This window comes from Convolutriloba macropyga, unplaced genomic scaffold, assembly GCF_964194025.1.
Source record: "Convolutriloba macropyga unplaced genomic scaffold, txConMacr16.3 SCAFFOLD_3329, whole genome shotgun sequence".
NCBI classification, from domain to species: Eukaryota; Metazoa; Xenacoelomorpha; order Acoela; family Convolutidae; genus Convolutriloba; species Convolutriloba macropyga.
In genome coordinates, this window is record NW_027450395.1 from 14,060 (window position 1) to 28,328 (window position 14,269).

General features: G+C 57.4%; 2 protein-coding genes across 2 annotated transcripts; one reads left to right on the plus strand and one right to left on the minus strand.

Annotated features, from left to right (window-relative positions):
• Positions 1-570: 570 nt before the first annotated feature.
• LOC142355853 (mitochondrial adenyl nucleotide antiporter SLC25A24-like) lies at positions 571-4,636 on the minus strand. The gene is made up of 9 exons (XM_075407888.1): positions 3,740-4,636; positions 3,178-3,300; positions 2,829-3,004; positions 2,336-2,422; positions 2,077-2,130; positions 1,903-1,956; positions 1,605-1,733; positions 1,241-1,336; positions 571-989 (listed from the first exon to the last, which is right to left on the minus strand). The coding sequence occupies exons 1-9, from the start codon at positions 3,852-3,854 to the stop codon at positions 900-902; spliced, it is 924 nt and encodes a 307-aa protein (XP_075264003.1). The 5' UTR covers positions 3,855-4,636; the 3' UTR covers positions 571-899.
• Positions 4,637-6,388: 1,752 nt separating this feature from the next.
• On the plus strand, positions 6,389-9,210 carry LOC142355855 (uncharacterized). The gene is made up of 6 exons (XM_075407891.1): positions 6,389-7,186; positions 7,358-7,537; positions 7,709-7,837; positions 7,989-8,174; positions 8,561-8,711; positions 8,969-9,210. The coding sequence occupies exons 1-5, from the start codon at positions 6,389-6,391 to the stop codon at positions 8,687-8,689; spliced, it is 1,422 nt and encodes a 473-aa protein (XP_075264006.1). The 3' UTR covers positions 8,690-8,711; positions 8,969-9,210.
• The last annotated feature ends 5,059 nt before the right edge of the window (positions 9,211-14,269 follow it).

The following is a 14,269-nucleotide window of genomic DNA, read 5'->3' on the forward strand; positions in this document are numbered from 1 at the left end:
CGTCGGCACAGCTGATCGGACAGACCTGCAGGGAAGGGGGGGGACTGCAACAGGCAGACAGGGAGGCGTCACGGACACAGGGACGGGGCATAGCGGACCAACAGAGGAAAGGGATGGAACGAGGCGGGGCCGCGAGGGCCAGGGAGATGTGCGACACCTCGGGAGGTCTAAGGGATCAGCATCCGGGGGGGGGGGGGGGGGGGAGGGGGAGGGTGTGAGAAGGTACTGCAAAAATGAGGGGTAAGAGGCTGTGGAAAGGCAGGGGCAGGAGGGAACACGCTGTGTACGTCTGTTTATGTTGAGAGGGGGAGAGGGAGGGTGAGAGAGAACCGGGGGAAGGTATGCTTGCGGATGCACTGTAAGCCATGCCGGCCGCCCGTGATTGCGCCATCTGCTGCCAGCTTCTACAGTTGACTTGGAACAGACTTGGTTAATCAGCGGGGGCTATGTGTGTGCGTGTGTGGGTGGGGGTTTAGGGTGTGTTTGTGTGTGTGTGTGTGTGTGTGTGGGGGGGGGGGGGGGGGGCTAGTGCGGAAGACACAGCAACAGGGACTGCTTGCCAGGGGATTTAGGTGCACGGGAGCTGTGCGTCAGGATCTTTCGCATGCTTGGGAGTTGGTGAGCTGTCTCTCGTGGGAGCTAGACGGGGTGCCCTAGAGGCGGGAGGCAACCTCAGAGCTAGAGAGGGGTAGAGGGCAATCTGCCTTGACGCTTAGGCGCCAGAGCCTGCGGTTTTGCTCCCCACCTAGATGCACCCTGCAAGTAAGCTATGGATACACATACATATGTGGTTACGAAGCCCGCGGGTCGTGAATACGCTGCGGTTTGCCCATGCGCCGTTCTGTCCAGACGCCTGCGAACGATCATCCGGTCATGCCCTCGCACGTGTTCTTGCATGATTAGGCGGCCAGGATCTGGACCACGTGGTCGTACACCATCCAGGAGATGCCCGCCGCCGGCGCTATCCGGAGGGTGTTGGGAAGGCACCCCTGAACAATCAACACAAACCGATGTTGGCTCCATGGCACCGCGCGGTGGGGGGGGGGGGGGGGGTGGAGGCGACAGGAAAAAAATGTGCACGGCTTTGATTCATGCTGCATACGGTGCCACGAGGCGTGCAGACGTAGCTCATCGTCTGCCCGACGCAGCCGGACGCGTGAAGCAAAAGGACAGTGCGTTTGTGGACTCCTCCATGGGATGGTCGCTTGCGGGCCACCGATTTTTCTGCAGCTGACCAAACCTTATACAGTCCCGCCCAGCCTTCCCGCCGGACCGTTTTCCTGATGGCGTCCACCACGCCGGAGTATCGGGCACGGCGCCCCTCCGCCCCTTCCATCTGCCAATCACCGGATCACCGTGTGTCAGTGCAAAGCCAAAGAGAGCCGTCCCCCTCCCGGGCCCGCGGTCCTCCCGCTCCATCAACATCTCTTCCATCCCCTCCCCTGGCACTGCTGTGGGTTATGTCTGCGAGTGCACATTTTGAAGATCCCGGGCATGACTGGCAACCCCAGGCATGGCCACAGGCCGGCTCTTGGCCTGGGCGATGTCATCGTCGATGGCCCCTTAAGGCCCACCCCGGCCTCAAATGGCTCTGATCACCGCACCTGCAGCCTGGTGAGAACCAAGGCCAGAGGGTAGCATGGAAGCTGGGCCACCACACTGGACGTGACCCCGGCTCCGAACACCGTCCACTTGGGGGGCGGCTGGCCATCGTGCAAACCTAGGAGCCACAGCTGCAGCCGCAGCGATGTGAGAAGTACACATGCAGGCCGCATGTAGGTGCTGCACCAAAGCACGTCGGGCAAGCTCCAGCGGCTTAGGCACTGGCTGAGGCCTCGCAACATCCTGGAAAAGCTCAGGGACACGGTGCATGCAAGCAGCAGTTCTGACAGCCGGCATCACCTTGAGGCTCTCAAACACGCAGATGTCCAGGCCAGCGTACGGGAACACACCCACCTGTCAGCAGGCAGCCGGCAGCCAAAGAGACGGAGCGTTGCTACGCTATCAGTCGGCTATCCCTGCACACTTCTGAGTGGTGGAGCTCAGGCAATCGATGGGGCCTGCAGCTTCACTTACCGAGGCACAGCCAAGGCCTTTCCAGAACCCCCAGCAGCCCTCCTGTCGACGCACCTATAAGAAGGCACCATTCGCCGCCAGACAAACGCCCCACGTCACGTAAACGAGTCACAGGCCTCAGGGAAAACACGAGACGGCATCTCTGATTCCTGACAGCACGCGTGTCACTCTTGCCGCACGACTATGGCTCTAAAGGCAGAAGCAGAGCCGGCAAAACGATCGAATGTTGATTGACTGGGCAGCGTGAGGGGAGCGCCACCTTAGCGATGAGTCGCAGCATTCCGTAGCTACGTGAAGGCGTCAATGCCAGCCTTGTGCGGATCACCTCCAGTGGATAAGTGCTGGCCTGCAAAACAGTTGGACATTATCACGCCCGGCAACCCGTCCCCGTCTCGGCGTCATCAAAGCGGTGAAATACGACAACGCGGGGAGGCTCAAGAGCAAGAAAGCAGCCCGGTTTGCGTGCCGGGAGTGAACAGAACTCTCACGACACGCCTCCCTGCCAATACGAACAGCTCCGGGCTTCCACCCGGCTCACGAACGCACCGTCGCCCTCTGTGCAGCTCCACTGCCCCCTGCTGACCCTTTCTTTCACCCATGATCCCGCCATCCCGCAAGCCGGGCCTGCCTTCCCTATCCTATAGCCTGACCTTCCCTGTCCTACCTTGGGACCTGCCCAAGACCTGGGCTGGACTTTACGCCCTTCCCACCATTGTCGGGTGTCACGGCATCATCGGCCCACGGCAACATACCTGTGAGACCACCCCAGCCATCCCTCCACAGGCTAGACGCTCATGCAGTTGGATGGACGACGGGTCTTCAGGGACTCTAAGCTTCAGTTGGTCATTCAGCGCCAGTTTAATGCCGAGTTCCGGTGCGCACTTCAGCACATTTGCAGCGTTGCCGCGAAAGTACGACCATAGAGTTCCTGAAGGATCACCAGACCGGGGCCGGCGTTCACTGCGGCACGTCGTCATGCAGAGCTGCCGATGGTGGGAGCATCTGTACAGGGGACAACAGAAGGCATACAGCCATGCGGCGAGCGCTGCTATCCCGACACATGCAACGGCTACCGAAAGCAGCAGCCCCCGCGGCGCCCACCTTCTCGCGCCATTGATGCCCATGCTTGGCGCATAGTGACAAACTTTCGTGTGTTTGCTTGCTGCAGTTTGCTGCAGCGGTCCACAGGGGCCGTGGCTGTCTTGCTCACTGCCGCTGCCACCACTGACGTCGTCATTAGTGGAGCACAGTAATGAGTCAGTTCAGCATGGCTGGGCTCTCACCATCAGTCATCGTGGATGACTTGGAATCAACGGCTTCACTGCTGCATGCGATTGAAGCAGGAAAGATAACCTCTGTTCGCAATGCACGTGGAAAGGGATTTGTGTGGGTAGGAACCCGTGCATGTGAACCGGTGTGAGTGACCAAATGTACGATGCACCCCCCTGGAAATACGTATTGCATGGACGGCGTGAGACAATATGTCAATTTCCTTGTGCCCCTGATATGCCGTTTCTAGCAACGCTGTGCAATATGACTTGGACGCAAGGACTGAGGGGCTGTGCAGTGTGTGTGCGTGTGTGTTTGTGTGTGTGTGTGTGTGTTGAGGGGGGTGGCGTTGGGTGGGTGGGGGAGGGGGGGGGCATTTCTTGTGCAGTCTCACCCCCAGCCACGAGGTGCTTGATAGCTCGCGGGGCTTGACTCGTGTCCACCAGCTGATCAAGCTCGAGTTCAGTACGCCTCGCGTGGCCGATTACATTAGGAGTGTCTTCTCGCATGATCACCCGTGCGGAGTGACATCATGCTAGCAGGCCGTGATATGAGGCTCGGCGGCGCAGAAACCATCGGTGCGCCGTGATGCAAACCTGTGAAGACATGTTGAATGCTTGACCCCGCGACCTCGGCCCACGGGCTGCAGGCGATGCACGTGCTTCAAGCTATGTACGTACGTCTGGAGTCCGGCCTTGGTGTCGCCCGACACACAGCCGTCGGTGATTCGTATGTAGAGTTTGTATCGCAAGTGGCGATCTCGACCACTGTTGCCGGTAGTTCTGCAGGAGACCGGGGGAGGGTGGTCCTCACGGCAGATGCGTAAGTGACTCACACTGATTCTGTGCGGTCAGCCGTCAGGGAGTATATCTCGCCGATAATGATATAATTCAGCTCAATGCAGCAACTGTCCGTCGCGTTCTTGTTGGATCGAGCTGAGCACATAGTGCGGGCCAACTTTAGGGCTGATATCGGCCGACAGCGACCAATATCAAGAACATGGAGAAATATTGAAAGCAACCGACCTCCGGGAGGCGGCTAGTCACAGCTAGATTCAGCCGCAACTGTGCACCACGACAGCTGATGCTTGAAGATCGATGGTGGCGCTGCGGTACCAACGCGCAGCGTGCGAGCTCTGACACCTCAGCCCGCCTTCACCTACAGTGAGGAAAACAGTCCCTAACACCCCTCGCTCGAACGGCCACGAATGAGACCTGCGGCAACCCCTCTTCAGATCGGTGCCTCCTCTTCCAGTGCGTGTTAGCGTTGCGAAGCCTTCACCCTCGGCTCACTCAGGTATTTTCAGGCCAGAGGTGAAGGTCGAATATAAATTCCAGTGTACCGTCGACCTCGCGGCTTGAAGGAGCTTTGACCTAGCCGCGGGATGTATGAGCATATATCCTCGACGAGATGGAAGCGAGAACTGATTATCTGCTGGCACTGGGGTATTAGGGTGCAAGTGAACGAAACCGAAACTGCGTAGGAGAACAGCGCGGTCTCTCGGGATAGCTGCTGGCAAGTGTGCTAGGAACTTCCTTCAGTTTAGCAGCCATCCCGCTCCTGCCCCTGCTACCCTTCCGTGCAGGGGTGAAAGGTTGATTACAGCCAAAAAGACAGCCAAGCGGCAATACAAAGGGGACTCAGTCCACCTAGTAGGGGTACCTAGGTACCCTCTAGAGGTATCGCTACTACGAGTACGCCTAGAGAAAGCCACAGGCTGTAGCAAGGTATAGCCTAGGAGTACGAGTACGAGTAGCCTATAGCGGTAGCCGGTACCTAGGTACAGTAGGAGATATCGCTGTCTCCACCTATACTTGGCCACTGGCCTAGGTACTCGTACCTACCCTACGCGTTATCCTACGAGTGCATCTTTTTTTTGTCTGTCGCTGTGTCCGAGAGGCGAGTGCCCGGCCGGGCGGGCGCGCCCGGACAATTAATCAATGACCGCGCGAATCGTGAGCCGCGACCGTTCGGGCCAGATGCGGATACTACATTACCGTAGTACAAATGCAACCGGCCAGGCGATTGCTACAACAGTACTCGTACGAGTATGGGTAGGTATGTAGTAGGTAGTAGGTAGGTAGTAGGTACCTGGCTGGAAGGCTGGAACCTACTTGTACCTGGCTCTAGAGCCGGGTATCTATGGGGACTGATCCTATCGTATAAGGATAGCTGCTTATTTATACAGCCCCATGGTTGTAGGTACAGGAGGTGTTGTATCCTTATTTTACATGAGATAGGTAGGTACCTACCCTACCTATAGGTAGGTACCTACTACCTACCCTACCTGGCTGGGACGATTAAAAAAATTTGAATCATAGAAGTCGCTTCGCGACGAACCCCTCTCATGCTGGAGTGGGGCCCGGTAGTTAGGGTAGGTAGTAGGTAGGTACCCTACGAGTAGGGCGGCCATTTGGTTGGCAGGTGCTAAGTGCTAAGAAGGTAGGGTTGGGAAACTCGAAGCCAGGACCTCCAAGGTAGCGGTACCTACCTACCTACCGTACTACCACGAGCAGGAGCCACGATTACACCAGGAGGACTCCAGATTACACTAATAATTAGGAAAAGCGTGGCGGTCACCAGAGCTGTACGAGTACGAGTACCATCGACATGCAGGCCCGGCCTGTTCCCCGGCCTCCATTCAGGCCGGCGTCATCCAGTCCTGACACGCCTGTGCAGTGTCGGAAATGGTTTCGGGCGGGTCATATGCATTATGCAGGCAAAGCGCAAGCAGACAAGTCTGCCCCGGGCCTGCTTCTAGCGTGCCATCCATGCACGAATCACCGTCCGCGCCGCCACAACTTCACACCCCACAGCATTCACATTAACGCCTTGAGCATCAACGAGGTGCGCCGGGTTTCATTCATAGTCACGGGTTCTGAAGCTAGGTGTCCCACTTTCCCAACCCTGACCAGCGCTTCCGGGTCGGATATATTAGGAAGCGGAGCTCCGAGGATTGGAGCCAGACAAGGCGGAGCCGAAGGGGGGATATATTAGGGGAGGTGTCTAAAACATACCGGTACATATCCGAGCTGTCGCCAGTATGCAGACGCTAAGCCTTCCAGGATCATATAACGGAGGGGGTGTGCGGAACAGCGCGTCACTTTCGAAGAGAAGGGTCATATCGGCGGTAAGAGCCACGCGCCATCAGAAGGTGGCCGTCCCGACCAGGTCGGCCGGCCTGCACAGCGGTCTCCAACTTCTTCTCGGAAGGCGGCACCGTTGCACGGCGGGACGGCGAGATTTCAGCAGCGAGGATATCGATGACGAGGACGACTACGATGATGAGCTGGACGACCAGGACGACATCGATGTGTGGGAGCAGGAAGTGGAAGCTCAGCAGGTGGACCTTGATGAGACGGAAGTGCCGCAGGTGCAGTTCCACGAAGACCTCGGCGATGAGGACATGTTGTCATACACCGCCCCGGATGAAATCAAGCTGAAGCCACCGCAGTTCGACCCGGATCCCCGTATGCGCATATTGACGAAAGATGGGTCGCGTTGGGATGAGAATGGCGTGGATAGGCTCAAGTTCCGGTGGGAAAAGCAATGGTATGAGGTCCAGGAGTTTAACCAGACCCCAGAGATGCTGGAGTTGTGCCGCGAGGTGGACTTGGAAGTGGAAGCGAAACTGCAGCGCAAGGTTGTCCGGGACGAGCAGCTTGACGTCATCCGGGGAGGCTCAAACGTGCTGACAGACCTAATGACAGATGATGCCTGGAAGATTCTTATGCAGTACGTCCCCACTGAGGAGGAGGAGGAGCGGGAGGACAAGAGGGTGGCTCGCCTTGCACGACTCCAGGAGGAAGACTTACCTATAGAAGAGAAGCGGGAGCTCATGGTAAGCCGGGAGGCTGTAGCCCTCCCGAGATCAGCTACCTATGAGTTTGGTCTTGATGGGAATGAACGAATGAAGGCAGGCAGGCAGGCAGGCAGGAAGTGTCTGACCATGGCAAGGGGGTGGGAGGATGTTGCTCTGAGCGCCGCTGTGCCTTTGCCCTCACACCTGCAGGCTGAGCAGAACCTGTACGAGAAGGAAGAATGGAGGAAGACGTTTGATCCGGAGCATTTTGACAGGAATAGGGACGAGGAGACCGGGGAGTGGCACCTGACAAACAATGCCATGGTGAAGAAATGGAGGGAATACCGTCAGTATCTCAAGGACGACCCCGAGTACGCTGAGAGAATGCAGGTGCGTGGCTTGGTGCCGTTGCATGCAGTTAAAGAGCTGCTGCTTCAGGCCACACACGATTGAAATGACTTCCTTTGCAGGCCTTGCAACTGTTATAGTGTTGTTGTCTGTGAGTGTGTGCCACGGAGGGCGGAGGTGCCTGAGGCTGAGCCCTGTCGTGTTCTCCCGCAGGTGGCCGGAGATGACTTTGTGGACCAGGTCAACCGCTTGTCAAAGCCGATAACTCCGACGTACATCAACCAGGAGGAGAACCTGACAGAGTGGGAGATGCGGGCATTCTACGAGGCCAAGAAGCAAAAGGTGCGCCGCCTGCGCACGATGTTCCGAGATCACAGCCCGCCCACAGCGGTGTGCAAACGCCGCCGCAGCAGAGAAGGCCTGCAGGCCTGACTGTACGCCAGGCCGGGCGCAAGAGACAGACCGATGATTGACATTGTCTCTCTTGCTGCAGGAGCAAAAGACGGCTGCCTACTGGAAGGACTTTGAGGAGCGGGTGGGCAGCGCAAGGGAGTACAACTGCACCCCTGAGAATGACGTCAGGCTCATCCCTACGACCGGAAGGAAGCCAAAACAGTGGACAGACGAGGAAATCTGGAACTTGATCACCAACAACGGGGTCAATGCCAGCCCAGAAGATGTAAGGGCCTTGCAGGGAGTTTCCAGTTGCCCAACGCACCGCATGCCGCGGAGCCCTTTCCATACCCCGCCCCGTTCCCCTTTGCCTCCCCGCCTTCCTGGCTTGCACCGTCCTTCCTTTCCCTCCTGGGCCCTTCTTCTCCTTGTCCTTTGCCATCTCCCCTTGGCCGTTGTTCCCCCACTCCCCTCCCCTTAGTGCCCCCCATTCGTGCTGTCCTTGAGTTCCCGTCCCCGTCTATATGTCCCTCACATACTCGTCTCCCCCTCATCCCTTTTCCCCTCTTGCTTTTCCAGTTTTTTTTTTTTTGGGGGGGGGGGGGGTTGCATCAGCAGGCATAGCAGCAACGTGTGAGTGAGCGTTGCCTTGGACTGTCCTCTAACCCCCAGGTGTACCGCGAAAGCCTCACAATCATTGATCCCAAGATGCCGTGCGACCACGTGGGGGGACTATGGCCTCACGTACATTCCAAGCATGGAGGAATCCATCGAGGAAATGGGACTGTTCATGCCAATTGAAAACGTCACATACGGGCCTGATGTAAGCCGCCCGGGCAGAACAGCTTCTGCTCGCCACAGTTTCCCTTCCCCATTGCGGCTTTGCATCCCCCCCCCCCCCCCCTGCTCCTCCTTCTCCTCCCACCCTCTGCTGCCGGGCCTCCCGCTTCTCTCTCTCTCTCTCTCTCTCTCTCTCTCTCTCCCTCGCCCTCCCTCCCTCTTACAGTTTCGCCGCTCAACTCGTGAGTGAGCCCTCCTCAACTGATGGACGCTTCACACGCTGCCGACCGCTGCCACCAGGGCCCTCGGGTTCGGAGTGACGACTTAACCGACTTCCAGTCAAACGGATATCAAGAGGAGGAGCAGGAAGACATGGGCGAGCCGGATGAGGCTGAGGAGGAGGACAAGGCCAGCGCGTCAGACAACTAGAGCGCTAGCGGTGCCCTCCACAGTGCCCCCCGGCCTGTCACCGCCTACGCTGCTCCCGCCCAGCCGACATTCTGCGTGCAGAAGTCACCAAGATGGAGTCATGACTCGCAGCCCCCAGGACTACACCGGGCATAGAGGCGGTGTGTGGTTTAACTATGCCTTCATTTTCCACGAGAGAGGCCCAAGACCGAGGGCATGGCTCCCCTCAGATCTTCGACCGGCAGAGGCCACCTGTCAGGACATTCTCCCTGGTCCTCCCCGCCCCGCCCCTCCCCCTCCCCTCAACTATTTCCTTGACTCCTCACATGGCTGTAGGCCGCTGCGGCCGTGTGTGCCGAGAGGGTGCCGTGGCGCTGTGCTATACGGTCAAGTTCCTGTGCAAGCTGGCAGCTGCCAAAAAGGGAAAGGGGGGGGGGGGGGGGGGGGGGCGGTTGGCAATTGTGGGGCGCTCGGTGTTGTCATCCCGGACAAACATGAGGTCCACTTTGGAGCGCTGTGTGTTTATCCACGAGACCGCCACTGTACACAGTGCTCGCACAAGCGGCCGCTGCATGTCCTGGTTGGAAGCAACGACGAGGCAACGACATCAGCAACGCCCCTGGCAAGGCCCAATATATGGTAGCGAGGGAACGCCATTCAAAGCGTGTGTTGAACGAAAATGCCCTAAACGCAACGGTCGTCCTTCCAGCGAAATAATGGATCGTTAAATACTACTGGCGATGGCACCCAGCCACACAAATCAGGCCCCAGGGGAGTCGTCACAGACCTGCCTTCCACATGTTTGTTCGTCTACAACACCATCACAGAGAGCAGGGGAAGGGGTCGCTTTTAAAAAAAGCGAGCGAGCGAGCGAGCGAGTGTGTGTGCGGGCGGGTGGGTTGGGGTGGGGTGGGTTGGGGGGTTTGGGGGGGGGGGGGGGGGGGGGGGTGAGTGTCGAATGCGTGCTGACGGCTGCACTGAGCTGCCAACCTGCAAACCCCAAAATAGCGGTAAATCTAATGGGCGGTCAGTGGAGCCGACAGACGAAAAAAAGGATGAGCCAGCGGCAAATTCTAGCCCCCTCGCCGTGGGTGACATCTGACCGCTGAACGACCGGCTTGGCCACTTCTTGCTGAGAGCTGGATGTGTTGAGCGTCTTGAGGGGCCCACGACAGTGCACCTCCACATGTTTGATCGCCCCGAGGTGCCAATCACACACACACACGGCAACTGCCCACTATATCTCCTTGACATCGTACTCGTCCTCCTCGTACGCCAGCTCTTCCACGTCGTCATACTCTTCCTGGTCCTCATCAGCGTCCCCGCCATCAACTGCCCCGCCGCCATTTTCTTGAATGTGTTCTGCCGCCCCGAGCAGGTGGTTGAAGGACTGCATGCGATGCGAGAGTAGGCCACTCCGTGGCGGGTCCTCCCCTGCGTCATCGCTGTCATCGGCATCGTCCTCCTCAGTGTACCTTGCGCTGCGCTTGCGCTTAGGCACAGGCCCCTCATCCTCTGAAATGTGCTCAACTGGCTTGACCTTCCTCGGTCGGCCTCGGGTGCTTCGCCCGCGGCCTCGGCGGCCACGCGTGCCACGCCCAGCCCGGCCCCTCCCCCGCCCGCGCCCCCTGCCTGTCGCCCTGGCTGGCACCGCATCATCGTCGCTGCTGCAAGCCTTCGGGACCAAAGCCCTTGCAGACCGCCGCGGCTCGGGGAGAGAGGCGGCAAGGCTTTCAAAGTACGATAACGCCTGGTGGAAGCGCTCGCGCGAATCTCCTTCGTGGTTGGTAATAATGTAGCATTTGGCCAAATGGAGCCGAACGACGTCAATTTCTGCACGGCCCATCTGAAGGATGTTGCCGCCGAGGTCTAGCAACTGCTGGGCGTTCTCCACGGCGCTCAGCAAAGATTCTGCGGGGGCAATGGCCACAGTTGCATGACTGGGTGTCAACCAGTGCTACTGGGGAGCAGGGATTGGTTTGGTGGTGGTGGTGGTGGTGTGTGGATTTGTGTGTGTGTGTGTGGGGGGGGGGGGGGGGGGGGGGCAGCCTCTGCTGTCTCGGATTCGGCCCATGCAGCAAGGACGGAATCCTGTCCTGCACACCCACAGATTTCTCCTCTCTGCTTACTTACAGAGCACAAGTGATATGCAAAGCTCGGAGCCGGGGGCATACCCGCTTCGGGAATGGCTGTAAAAATTTCTGTCACACTCATGGAGTGAAGGGTCTGCAGCGCCGCCTTGTCCCCATCTGGCGCTACAGCGACGTTACTTACCTCCATCGCTACTCAGCTGCAGTCGGAGCTGTGATGGCGATGATGCAACAGATGGTCAAGTTCAGCACACGCTCCCGCACAAGACATTGACATGGATTGATTTGGTCCCTCCAGGGGTATGGTTTTGGTTTGTGACTACGGGCCTTCGGCAGGGTATGGCGGTGCCATGCGTACACGGCAGCAAACAAGAGCCAGCAGAAAAGACAGGTGGAATGGTCTTGGGCGGGGAGAGCACACATCAGAGGAGCACTCGACATGAGCACGGTCAATGTGGCAAGGCAGGGTTCGGCCATTTGCACGGTCCACCACTCTCTGGCTCTAGCCCTCTCTTTGCCTGTTTGTATCGCTCGCAGAAGGGGCACAAGAGCGCACTATATGCTGTCATAGACCAGAACAACGGCGCATCGTCGGGCGGATACACAGCAGTGGCCGTGGAGGGAAAACTTATGCTCCTTCTCCACCTCATACCTCAGTTCAGCAAGGAAGCCCTGGGCATCGCTTCTGGCTCCACGGATTACAGGGCTCCTGGCTTCAGGGTTTGCCAGAAATGCTCCTGCTTTGACGTCACAGCAGTTACTCAGCGTTGGCGGGAGTGTCTGTGGGCGGGCGTGTCTGTGGGCCAGCCCAACAACTGGCAAGTGATTGCATTCTATGTAGCGGCCGGCTCCTTGCACCCAATCCCAGGGTGAGTGGCAGTGTTTCATGTGCAGTTGTGCCATTCAGCAGTTGCTATGTGTGCCCTCACTTTGTAGCTGGGGTTAGGAAATCGGACGAACGAAAGGCAGCAAGGCATCAACGCCTACTCGGTCTACGGTGAGAGTATTCTCGTTGTGGCACGCACGCCGTATACGTCCTGCGTCAGGTGCGAACAATCTTTCTCGAGCGGAATTTCGTGGCGCCATCTGGCGGGAGAGGGGGGACCGCAGCAACTCTTGCACACGCAAGCTGAAAGCGATGTATCATTAAAATATACGTACGGTTCACCCGCACCGGAAAAAATAGATCGGCACTGCTGACAGCTACTATTATTGTTGTCACCTCGCAGTTTGCTTCGCACGGCCGCTGCCACCTACAGCCTACAACGGAGAAATCGGGACAGAAAATTGCGTCGGAATTCTATGTGTCCCTTCGTGTCCGCATCACGTTGGGCAGGAGGTTGCGGTGGCGAAAGGGTGGGTTAGATACTGCGGCGTGGCCACCGATCATGGTTTGGCGCGCGTGTTCGTGTGATTTTTTCCGTAAAAAAAAACTCACGGTGTGGAGTTCAAACCAACGGAGAACTCTGTGCCGGTGCGACGAAATCGCCGGCAAGTTTGGCCGGTGATGTTCGCAAAATATCATATGGCGTGTTTCCCTACCATGCCTTCGTTGTGAAAGAATAACCCGCGATCAATCAAGGGGTGGCGCGTTGTTTCTACAAGACTTTCAAAACTTGAGAGTGTCAAATCGCATACAGAAACGCAGTTAACACAGTCACCCCAAAAACGGGGTGGACAAACCTTATAATTGTTCGGCGGCGGCCGTGAGCATGAAAACCCCCGGGATTTAGCACAAGAATTAGCGATTTAGAAGCAACCAAGTTGGTGCGCGAGACCCGGGATCCAAATTGATGCTGTAGCGGGTGAGCAATGGTGCTCGTGAAGATGATACTACGCCGACAACGCAAGCTCAAAATACTTGCGAAGCTGTGGGTCTCAGATCACTCAAAGCTCTGGAGCATGACTGGCGTTTTCCAATGGGAGTGCACTTGTACAGCAATATAACTACAGCCGGTCGTCGGAGGATGTGACAGCTACAATACGGTGTACTGTACCACAGTGGGGTACCTCTAGGGTATACCCGCACTCAGAAGAATGTTACTGCTCATGCACGGACGGGCAATATCACAAGCGGTACTTTGGCGGAACATGTCTGATATATATTCGTACGCCGTACCTAGTGGGCTGAATGAATTTGTCGCACAATATTGCACAACATGTCCTAAGGATACAACCTGTCCACTAGGTAGGTACTAGGTACCCTACTAGGGTACCTTCACCTGCGCGGGGGTGTGAAAAAAAATGTCCAATATATGTACAATACGCGTATATACACATAATAATAAGTCATAATAAACTGTTACCCGCACCCGTAAGTAAAGGCATGCTCATGAGCGAGCTCTTTATTTATCTCTTATTTAAGAGAGCAGCAAGAGACTAGAGAGTAGCTATCCTTATTAGCTTGAGATATAGTAAAATTAATATACCCAGGCATGTATCTACGCAAAGTAGAGTGGTTGTCATATGTGTATCTTTGGATGGTACCTACCCGCTAGACCTAGGCCCTAGCTTGCAACGTACTTTAGCTAGGTAGGGCCAAGCTACCGGTACCGGCCTCGGCGGGGTGTGCACAATCTCAATGCACCGGCTGGTCGCGTGCCTCCTCAAGATCTCTGTCTGTCGCTGCACTCTGCAGCCTTCCAGTATCCGTCGGACACAGCACGACGCGAACCGCCGAGCTGCTGACCAGGGTTGGCAACGGTGAGTTCAACTCAATGGAATGTGTACCGTAGGCATTGCATGACGCTACCTTGCACGCGGACGGCTGACCCGCGAGATTCGCAGCAGCCCTGTAGTGGCTCCCGCCTCCACGCGGCCTACCCGTGCCTCCCAGACCTGCTCACTCAATCCCCACTGCCACGCTGCAACGAGCCTCTACAGTGCCATTGTGCCCGATGGGTTGCCTGCACCTATGCCGGGCCCCACTCTGCCCAGAGGAGATGCCCGTTGCCACTGCTTTTTCTCCGAGTGCCCCTTACTCCACCCGCCACGACGCTGGCTGCTTTCCTCAAGGGGCCTTGGAGTTGCACATCGGCCCTTGGCAGACGTGCTGATCTGTGTGTCTGTGCTTGACTGCATCACTGCAGAACAGAAAGGATCA

Bases quoted from the DNA above. Each gene is read 5' to 3' on its own strand.
- LOC142355853 (XM_075407888.1), bottom strand. From the start codon at position 3,854: ATGCGAGAAGACACTCCTAATGTAATCGGCCACGCGAGGCGTACTGAA. The intron at 3,005-3,177 runs GTGGGCGCCGCG...GTGATCCTTCAG, and splicing joins GGCATCAATGGCGCGAGAAG to GAACTCTATGGTCGTACTTT. The intron at 2,131-2,335 runs GTGGCGCTCCCC...GCCTTCTTATAG, and splicing joins TGCTGCGACTCATCGCTAAG to GTGCGTCGACAGGAGGGCTG.
- LOC142355855 (XM_075407891.1), top strand. From the start codon at position 6,389: ATGCAGACGCTAAGCCTTCCAGGATCATATAACGGAGGGGGTGTGCGG. The intron at 7,187-7,357 runs GTAAGCCGGGAG...TCACACCTGCAG, and splicing joins AAGAGAAGCGGGAGCTCATG to GCTGAGCAGAACCTGTACGA. The intron at 7,838-7,988 runs GTGCGCCGCCTG...CTCTTGCTGCAG, and splicing joins ACGAGGCCAAGAAGCAAAAG to GAGCAAAAGACGGCTGCCTA.